The sequence below is a fragment of the Mangifera indica genome, chromosome 1, assembly GCF_011075055.1.
Source record: "Mangifera indica cultivar Alphonso chromosome 1, CATAS_Mindica_2.1, whole genome shotgun sequence".
Classification (NCBI taxonomy): domain Eukaryota; kingdom Viridiplantae; phylum Streptophyta; class Magnoliopsida; order Sapindales; family Anacardiaceae; genus Mangifera; species Mangifera indica.
In genome coordinates this window covers 28,163,060-28,174,284 of record NC_058137.1, presented here as the reverse complement: position 1 = coordinate 28,174,284, position 11,225 = coordinate 28,163,060, and the positions used below count along the sequence as shown (strand labels likewise).

The 11,225-nt window shown below is 34.7% G+C and overlaps 1 protein-coding gene across 1 annotated transcript; it reads left to right on the top strand.

Moving 5' to 3' along the window:
* Window positions 1-7,368: 7,368 nt before the first annotated feature.
* On the top strand, window positions 7,369-10,748 carry LOC123210590 (receptor-like protein 7). Its single transcript, XM_044629049.1, has 2 exons — window positions 7,369-10,448; window positions 10,539-10,748. Exon 1 carries the CDS (start codon window positions 7,386-7,388, stop codon window positions 10,392-10,394), a length of 3,009 nt encoding a protein of 1,002 aa, XP_044484984.1. The 5' UTR covers window positions 7,369-7,385; the 3' UTR covers window positions 10,395-10,448; window positions 10,539-10,748.
* The last annotated feature ends 477 nt before the right edge of the window (window positions 10,749-11,225 follow it).

The window sequence follows — 11,225 nt, the reverse complement described above, 5'->3', positions numbered from 1 at the left end:
TCAGCTCTTTGAAATTTATCAGTTTAGTTTGGATTCCTTTCTTGGTCAAAATGTTGAGAGATAAACCCAGAAAGAAAGAAGAAGAAGAAAAAGTCGCAAAACACAATCAAATACATATCGCAGAAGTATAAAATAAAAGAGACACGAGTTTTATCTGGTTTGGGAAATTCCCTATGTCCACATAGTGCACCGGCACTTCTTCCACTATCAAATTGATGACTACAAACTCAAGTCTCAGCTTCTCTCACTCTCAATCACGAATCTCTCTCACATTCTTAAACTTGTCAATCCAAGTCTAAAGCTCTTGGAGATCTCTTGATACATCACACATCTACTTTATGAGACGTTGAGCATGTGTATTTATAGTATAAGAGCAATTCATAACTGGTTTGGACTAAAAAACTAAAAAGAACACAAATTTGAAAAATCCGTGTAAACTTGACCATAGAACCTTGTTAAGGCGTGTGAGAGCTCTTTTTGCCGCAATTTTTAAGGCATTGGATTTATATTGAAATAAGTTTTCCAACAATATCTTATTCGAGTAAAACAAATTTCGTTTGACCTACTTACATATCAAAGTTTGACACTGTTTTAAATCTAAATTCTTTCAAAAATCCAAATTTTTTCAAGAGTCCAAATTCTTTCAGGAATCTAAATTCTTTTAGGTTTCATAATTCTAACACAAAAAGCCAAAAGTACAGTTTTAAAAAAATCTGGATTCATGAACCTTACACTTTTTGACAACCACCGAGGGCATTGTTATTGAATAAAATATGATAGTGTTCATAGACAAATCGTACAAGAAAAAGACAGGGTGGAAAAAGGAAAAAAATAATAAAGTAAAGAACTATTCTCCATTTGCTAGTGCATGACCAAGGCTCTGATGGAGTGGCTCTCACTAGTAGATGACCACTAAGACTTGGTTTTTTTAACTGAATCACTGGTGGATGAACAAGACTTGGTTTTTCTCTATTTATAATGCTATATCTGTTCTTGTGATTTCATCACAGAGAAAGATGGGTTGTCTATCACGGTCTTATCAACATCTCTTGCTCCTATTTTCGCTCTTCCATTCTCAAACTTCTGCAACACTCTGTCTTCATCACCAGAGTTTTGCTTCACTTCAATTCAAGCAACTCTTTTCCTTCCAAAACACTTATTCTTGGAAAGAGAATGTTGATTGTTGCTCATGGGATGGTGTCAAATGTGGTCAATTCTATCCAAAAATGATGTCTAGGAAAGAGGATATAGATTGTTGCTCATAGGATGGGGTAACATGTGACACAATATTGGGATTAGCCTCGACCTTAGTTATAGTTGGCTTTAAGGAAACATCTCTTTCAATATTAGCCTCTTTTCACTTTCTCTATTAAAAAGATTTAATCTAGTTTTCAATGAATTCAATCTTTCCTAAATTCTTCTAATTTTAGTCAATTGTCTAGTTTGACATACTTTAATCTCTTTGTCTTAAACTTTATTGATAATATTCCATTTGAAATCTCTCATCTGTCTAATTTGTTTTCACTTAACCTCTTATGTAATTATGACTACACAAAGAATGACAAAATTGGTGTGAGAATTGAAAAACCTGTTTTGTAAAGGCTAGTTTTAAATTTAACAGTGTTAAAAGATCTTGCTCTTGACTATGTGGACATGTCTATCATCTCACCTAGTTCATTGATGAATCTATCTTCGTTCTCTTTGCCTTAAACTTTATTGGTAATATTCCATTTGAAATCCCCTATTAGGCTAATTTGTTTTCATTTGACCTCTCATGCAATTATGACTATGCAAAGAATGACAAAATTGGTGTGAGAATTGAAAAACCTGTTTTGCAAAGGCTAGCATTGAATTTAACCGTGTTAAAAGATCTTGCTCTTGACTGTGTGGACATGTCTGCCATCTCACCTAGTTCATTGATGAATCTATCTTCGTTTTCTCTGCCTTAAACTTTGTTGGTAATATTCCATTTGAAATCCTTCATTTGTCTAATTTGTTTTCACTTGACCTTTTATGCAATTATGACTGCACAAAGAATGACAAAATTGGTGTGAGAATTGAAAAACCTGTTTTGCAAAGGTTAGTTTTGAATTTAACAGTGTTAAAAAATCTTGCTCTTGACTATGTAAACATGTCTGTCATCTCACCTAGTTCATTGATGAATCTATCTTCATTCTCTCTGCCTTAAACTTTGTTGGTAATATTTCATTTGAAATCCCTCATTTGTCTAATTTGTTTTCACTTGACCTCTCATGCAATTATGACTACACAAAGAATGACAAAATTGGTGTTTGAATTGAAAAACCTGTTTTACAAAGGCTAGTTTTGAATTTAACAGTGTTAAAAGATCTTGCTCTTGACTATGTTGACATGTCTGCCATCTCACCTAGTTCATTGATGAATCTATCTTCGTCTTTGATTTCTCTGAGTCTTCAAGGCTGTCAATTGCAAAGGAACTTCCCTGAACACATTTTCTACCTACCAAATCTACAAATACTTAGATTGGCAGGTAACTCTAGCTAGCCCCCTTAAGGTTTTAGACATCTATGGCATGAGTTTACCTAGAGAATTACCTAATTCATTTGGCAATATCACGTCATTGAACCGGTTGTTTCTTCGTAACTGTGCTTTTCTTGGGTTAGTTCCTGCCTCACTTGGCATCTTACACAACTAAGTCATTTAGACCTTTCATTTAACAATCTTCATGATCACATTCCATCTTTTCTTTCAAATCTTGACCATCTCAGTTATTTAGTTCTTTCACAAAATTATTTCAATGGTGCAATTCCATATTCTTTCCTTAACCTTACACAACTTTCTTTTTTAGATTTCTAATATAATCAATTAATTGGTCCAATTCATGATACTCTCTTCAACCTAAAACAACTGTCTTATTTAGATTTATCGTATAATCAACTACCTGGTTCAATTCCAGATACTCTTTTCAATCTAAAACAATTTTCCTTTTTAGATTTCTCATTTAATTAACTAGCTGGTCCAATTCCTTGTCAAGTGAGTGGGCTTCCAAATTTAGAATTTCTTATTTTATTTAATAACTCACTCAATGGGACTGTACCATCTTGGATATTCACTTCACCATTATTGAAAGTCATGTATCTAGGTTCTATCCAATTAAGTGCCTAAATTGATGAGTTTCGGAGTTACTCATTACAAGATATTCAATTAGATGGTAATAGATTGCAAGGTACACTTCCAGGCTTAATCTTTAAACTTGTAAATCTATTAGGTCTTGAACTTTCTTCAAACAATTTAAGTGGTATCATAGAACTTCATATGTTTTCAAAGCTCAAAAAACTTGAATCCCTTGATCTTTCTCATAACAATCTTTCAGTGAGCACTACATTCAAATTCAACTCATCCTTCCCCCAACTATGGTTTTTAGGCTTGCAATATCAGTGAATTCCAAGTTATCTTAAAAGGTTTAGATTGATTAGATATTTTGGATCTTTCTAAAAATAATATCCACTGTCAAATTCCTGATTGGATGTGGAACATTAGTCAGGATTCTGTCTTGGTTAAATCTTTCCCATTATTACCTAACGAACATAGAGCAACTTCCATGGAAAAATCTTCGATATCTAGACCTTTATTGCAACATGCTTTAAGGATCACTTCCAACTCAATTTCCTTATTTGAGATTATTTTTGTTGTCAAATAACAAATTGAATGGAGTGATACCTCACTTGATTTGTAATATGAGCTTCATTGAAATTTTAGATCTTTCTAATAACAGTTTAAATGGTATAATTCCAAAATGCATGGGAAACTTTAGCTATCTTCGTGCGTTGGATTTACGGAGGAATAGATTAGATGGCTCCATTCCTCGAACATTTTCAAAGGGCAACCATTTTAGGACTCTTAATTTCAACAACAATGAAATGGAGGGGCAAGTACCATGATTTTAATCAGTTGTTTAAAACTTGAAGTTCTAGATCTTGGAAGCAACAATATAAAAGATACATTCCTGTACTAGTTAGGGAATCTTCCAAAGCTTAAAGTTTTGATTCTTCGTTCCAATAAATTTTATGGTTCAAATTGGAATTGTTCTAAGATGAATAATTGTTTTTCAAAATTGAAAATCTTTGATCTCTCCAACAAGTTCAATGGTGTTTTGCCAATAAAATATTTCAAAAACCTCAATTCTATGATGTCTTTTGGTGAAGTTGAGAGGAAGTTGTAATATATGGATGAAGATTATTATCAAGGTTCTGTGATGGTGATATTAAAAGGGTTTGAGATTGAACTAGTGAAAATTATTATTTTTTTCACTACAATTAATTTCTCAAATAACAGTTTTCATCGAGAGTTTCCAAAAGTTATTGGGAAGTTTTATACACTTTGTCTTTTCAATTTTTCTCATAACAATCTATCAAGTTGGATCTCATCATCTTTTGGAAATTTGACCAATCTTGAATCCTTAGATCTTTCTTCAAATAAGCTTGTTGGGAAAATTTCATGGCAGTTGACAAGATTGAATTTTCTTCAAATTCTAAATTTGTCACAAATTTGTTGGGAAAATAAATCTGTCACAAAATCAACTCAAGGGACCGACACCTCAGGACAATCACTTTGATACCTTCCCAAATAATTCATATGATGGGAATTTGGCCTTGTGTGGATTTCCTTTGTCAAAAAAATGTGGTAATGATGATCTGACGCCTCAACCACCATCAACATTAGAAGATGATGAAGAGTCTTCAAATGGATTCAGTTGGAAAGTGGTGTTGATAGGGTATGGATGCGGAGTGGTATTAGGAGTGATGATGGGATATTTGGTTTTCTCAACAGGAAAGCCTCAGTGGCTTGTAAGGATAGTTGAAGGAGGAAAGCCAAGAAAGCAGAGAGTGCTGAACAACAGACATGGAGGAAGAAGTTAGTTCATCCAGGAAGTTCCTTTGGCTGAGCATTGTTGAAGCAATACTGGTCTTTATTTTCTTGCTTTCAATCTTGTGTTTTCTGTCACTACAAACTCTCAATTGCACTATGTAATGCATTCTTCAATAAAATGTCATACTCTTTAAAATAGCTAATCTCATCCAGTCAATTTTAACACTAAATTGTTTAAATGGTGACTATCAATCCTGGTTCAACATACTACCTTCAATATTTGCACTAATAAAAACACACAAACCACTTGTTTACAGGAACCATGGTATAACCAATAGCCAAAGTCACTGCTGAACTGAGACGTGAAAAAAAAATTGAAAGTACTGGATTCATGTTCTGAGAAGGTTAGGATTTAGATGAAAGGTAGAATGGCTTTTAAAAAGCAATTATTTGCAGGGTTGTGATCTTCAGATGCAGTAGTGTTGCAGTGAATTCAGGCATGGAGTTATTGAGGAGAGTATATTTCTCTGTAGATGATTTGAAGTGCCTAGAACAATCCATGGTACATTTTTTTATTGTTGTGAAGAGCACACTGTTAGAAAGAGTCGAGATTTTGTGTATTATATATATATATATATATATATATATATATATATATATATATATATATATATATATATATATATATATATATATATAAGACCATGCTAGACGATCCATCTTTCTTTACTATGAAATCTCAAGAACAGATGTGTTTTATAAATGGAAGAGAAACGGAGGGTCACTACTTCTAGAACTTAAAGCCTACAAATGTCATTTTCTAGGTGGTGCATAAGAAATTAAATATGGAATCTTATCATAGACTAGACTAAAATGAAGGTGATGGAGATATCTTATGCAGGAATAAGTGAAGTTTAATGTTATTTGTTTTAAGTTGGTTTTCTCAAACGAATTAACATACTGGTTACTCGGTTTAGATGACAAATTCCATGACTTCTATATTTGCTACTGTAAAGAGGCTTATTCACAGATCAGCACAGTGAATATTAATTAAGCACAGTGATAATCTGGTAAATGTTACACTTGTTGTGCAGTGTGGAACTTCTGGGTAGGCTAAAATTGGGGTAGAGGACGACTCCAATAATTTAATTAGCATAATGTCTTGGTTTCTCACTATAAGAAAACAAAAATGTCTGCATTTAATCAATTCTGTCACTTTCATCCTCATTCAATTTATAAGTAGTCCTTTTAGGTCTTTTCCTTGGTTGCAATATCTTATATCTAGTGTATGGTTTCCATTAACATTATTGGTTTTATTGCATATTTTCTTTATCTAAGAAAAATATCGTTGTAGTCAAACAAGACAAGTATTTCGAAAAGTCACCTTCTTGGTTGCAATCTTAGTCTACTGCTATTAATAATTCTGGCCACCATGTTGATTATTCATTGGCAAAGACAAACTTACAGTATACGTTCCTCGACTGCAATTATCATAGTTTGTTCTTCAGTTCATGCCGTGACGAATGGGCCAGAAGAGTTATTCCATAATTTAATTAGCGCAAATCTTGGTCAACTTGTTAGTAAATAATTGTAATCTTTTATATCTCTAGTATAAGGTTTATATCTGCACCAAGTTAAATTATTCGGTAAGTTAATTTTGTAATTGATACAAGAAGCAGGGAAAGGTTGATGAGGTAGAGGGCATATGTTCTTGCTATATATATTTGCATGGCTCATCAATTAACTTTCTAAAATACTCTTTAACATATACTCTACATTAGTAATTATTGAAACATCACATATATTGAAGTCCAAGAGCAACATAGCATAATGTACCAATTCTAACTTTTCCATTGGGGTTTCTGCTCGATCCATCGTGCTCTTGCACAGAAATTCCAATCATGAACATGTGAAAAGGAGAAAGGAAACTGATGAGTAAACTACATTGAAATTTGTTATGCTTCCGCGAATTCCTAACATTTTCAGAAGGCCAGTTTTTTAGAAAGATTACAATAACCCTTCAACATAAGTCTTCAATAGCTTGAGCCAACAAGGGAACTCTTCGGCAACTTTGTGTGAAACCAAAAACCCCACTTATTGTTTCTTTTGCCTCAACGGGGGACCTCTTCAACGGAAATTTGCGTTTAAATCCCTGAGTAAAAGCAACTCTTGGCCAGCCGCCGTGAGATCCTGGAAAAGTCTGAATGATATAAATGGAGTAGTCCTCACTGGATAAGATTGAAATCAACCTATATCTGTTTCATAATTAATACCACAACCCCAGGTTTAAATTCTAACAATTCTGAACCATAGGAAGTTGTAAATGATGTACCATCACAATCTTGTATCAATATCCATGTCGCCATGTTTGTTTGATTAGAAGCTTTTGGATCCCACTTCTTAATTGCTCTGGAGCCGCTTGATAAATGGTATTTGGACTCTGTAACGTTGACCAAGACTTATTAGGTGTAAATAACTAGAGTTCTCTTGATCTATTTATACTGTTATCTATTCTTGTTATTTCATACCAGAACTTAATGATGAATTGCTTAACAAGGTTTTATTATCTTATCTGTGCTTTCCTCTTATTGTTCTTGTTTTCCTTATCTTATGCAGAACTGTGCTCACCTGACCAAAGTTCTGCATTGCTCCAATTCAAGCAGCTCTTTTCTTTCACAAATGGTTCTTCCTTCAATTGCGAGTATTTCCCAGACCAACCTGTTTGTCAAGGAGCATGTCCTTCTTCTCCAAAAATAAAGTCCTGGAAGAAGGATACTGATTGTTGCTTATGGGATGGCATCACTTGTGATAACGTGACTGGTCACGTAATTGGTCTTGACCTTAGTTGCAACTGGCTTCTCGGTAACATCCCTTCCAACAGTAGCCTTTTTCTTCTCTCTCATCTGCAAAGCCTCAACCTTGCTTTCAATGATTTCAATTACTCTCAAGTTTCTTCAAGTTTCAATTGCTTCCCGAATTTGACACACCTTAACCTATCCAACTCAAACTTTTTTGATCAAGTTCCATCCGAAATCTCTCATTTGTCCAAGTTAGTTTCACTTGACCTCTCTTACAACTATTTAATCATCAAAACACCAGCCTTGAAAGGAATAGTTCATAATTTGACCAACATAAGAGAGTTTATCTTTGATCAGGTAGACCTGTCTACCATATCACCTCGTTCCTTGTCAAATCTATCTTCTTCTTTGACATCTTTGAGTCTTGGATCTTGTTTTTTGATTGGGCGTTTTCCAGATAACATCTTCCACCAACCAAACCTGCAAAAACTCAATTTAGGATTCAACAGCAATTTGACTGGCATTTTTCCAAAGAGTAACTGGAGCAGCCCACTCAGCTTTGTGAATGTCTCGTTCACAAACTTCCAAGGAGAATTATCCAATAATGCAATCAGCTCTCTCAAGTTCTTGAACACTTTGGATCTCTACTACTGTCATTTCAATGGTTCGATTCCTGCTTCACTTGGTAATCTTACCAAACTTGTTTATTTGGACCTAGCATACAACCATTTCACAGGTTCTATCCCGTCATCACTTTCCAATCTTGTGCAGCTGCGTCACCTAACTTTTAGAGACAACAGTCTCACTGGTGAAATTCCTGATATATTTTTCAACTTAACCCAACTTTCTTTATTTGAAGGGTCCTTTAATCTACTATCTGGTCCAATTCCTACTGATGTAAGTCGGCTAAAAAGTTTGGTCACTCTCACTTTAAGTTCCAACTTACTCAATGGGACAATACCATCCGGGCTGTATACTCTCCCATTATTAAAGAACATTGACCTCAGTTGCAACCATCTGATAGGTAACATCAAAAATTTTCAGAACTCATTGCGAGTCATCCAGTTAAATAATAATGGGCTGAATGGTTCAATTCCAAATTCAATTTTTGAGCTTGAGAATCTAACCGATCTTGTACTTTGTTCAAACAATTTGAGTGGTGCTCTAGAGCTTTACATGTTTACAAAGCTTAAAAACCTTCAAATTCTTAATCTTTCTCACAATAATCTGTCATTGAGCACCACATACAAAGTCAATTCTTCCTTTCCTAACCTCTATTGGTTAGGATTATCTTGTTGCAACATGAGAGAGCTCCCCTACATCTTGAGAAATCATAACCAATTGATGATTTTGGAACTTTCTGAGAACAAAATCCACGGTGACCTTCCCATTTGGTTATGGGAATTGGGAATGGAAAACTTGACTTTTCTAAATCTTTCCCACAACTCTTTGGAAGGTCTCGGACAGTTTCCAAGCGTAGGGCAGCTTCCATGGAAGCTTCAGTATCTTGACGTAAGTTCCAACTCCATTGAAGGATCCTTTCCAATTCCACCACTTGGCACGACGGTCTTTTTGATCTCAAACAATAATCTGTCAGGAGAGATACCTCAGTCAATTTGTGATACCAACACCATTGAAGTTCTTGATCTTTCTTACAACAATTTGAGTGGCAGAATTCCTGAATGTATGGGAAATTTCAGCATCAATCTTCAGGTTTTGGATTTGCGGAAGAACAAATTTTATGGCAAAATTCCTGGAACATTTACAGAGGGAAGTAATTTGAGAACACTTAACCTGAATAACAATGGATTAGAAGGACCAGTCCCACGATCTCTAATCAATTGTGCAATGCTCGAAGTTCTAGATCTGGGAAACAACAAAATAAATGATATTTTCCCATTTTGGTTGAAAAGTCTTACAAACTTGCAGGTACTTGTTCTTCGTTCTAATTACTTTCATGGTTCTGTATGGCATTCTTCTGATCATGATAATAGTTATTTCCCTATGTTGAGAATCTTTGATCTCTCAAGCAATCGATTTAGCGGTTCTTTGCCAACAAGGTACTTCGAAAATCTAAATGCTATGATGATCAATGGTGAATCTGCGAAGAAGTTGAAATACATGGGTGGGTTGTATTATCTAGATTCTGTGGAGGTGGTAATGAAAGGCAGGGATATGTTACTGGTGAAAATTATGACCAGTTTCACAAGTATTGATTTTTCACACAATTACTTTGACGGAGAGATTCCAATAGTAATTGGAGAGCTTCAGGGTCTTCGACTCCTCAACCTTTCCCAAAACAGTCTAGGAGGTCATATCCCTTCATCTTTAGGAAATTTGATCCTCCTAGAATCCTTAGACCTATCGTCAAACAAGCTTTCTGGGCAAATTCCATCACAGTTGGTAGGCTTGACATTTCTTTCAAAGTTAAATTTGTCACAAAACCAACTTGTGGGGCTTATTCCTCAAGGAAACCAGTTTAATACCTTCTCAAGTGATTCATACAATGGCAACTTGGGATTATGCGGACCTCCATTGACGAAAAAATGTGAAGAACCAACATCATCAACATTCCATGACGATGAAGACCACAACATGTCAAACTGGTTCGATTGGAAAGTCATTATGATGGGTTATGGATGCGGTCTATTGCTGGGCTTGCTTATTGGATATGCTGTTTTCTCAACAGGAAAGCCGCAGTGGTTTCTAAGGATAATTGAGAAAAGGACTCTGGGAAAATCTCATTAGAAGATGCAATGGAATGTTTGGAAGAGACCAAGCAAAAATGGTGCTCTAATTAAGGTGAGAATACCAATCTTCACTATAAGCTCGAAAACTACCAAAAACATCCTCATGTATAATTTACTCATCAGTTTCCTTTCTCCTTTTCAGATGTTCACAGCTGATTCTGCGGTTTCTGTGTGAGAGCATGATTGAGGAGAAGCCCTTATGGAAGACTTAGAATAGGTGCATTATACGATGTTGCTCTTAGAGTTCTATCTATATCTATGATGTCAGAGTATCCTACAAGAAGTTAAGTAATTGCTGCAATATATGTTAAAAGAGTATTTTACAAAGTTAATTTGATGAGCCATTGAATGAGTTGAATGATTTTTAGAAAATAACATTAAGTTTTCAGGATATATATATAAACATTAAGTTTGTCATAGTGTAAGAAGACGGAGACTAAAGCAAAAGATGAATTTATAATGTAATCAAAACACACTCAGAAATTAGTTCTTGGCATGCGTTAAAGCCCATGGACGAGATGGTTACCATTTAGAGAAAAAGATAATTGCATGTAATTCTCAGCTATTGCAGGAGCTCTGTCCTGTTTCTTTGTAATTTGGAAAAGTAAAAATCTTATTCATTCGTTTAGTTACTAAACTTTGGTCAGGCTGGTTGAATGGGGAAACTAGAATGTGTAAAGCATAGTACTCAATTCTAGTGCCTACTAGTTTAAATTTGTGATACTCCAAGAAAATCTCACATCAACAAAGTATGTGAGAGATATTGGAGGTGTATATGCATCTTACATTATTTAGAGATACTAAAAGAATACTGGTTAAATAGTTCTTA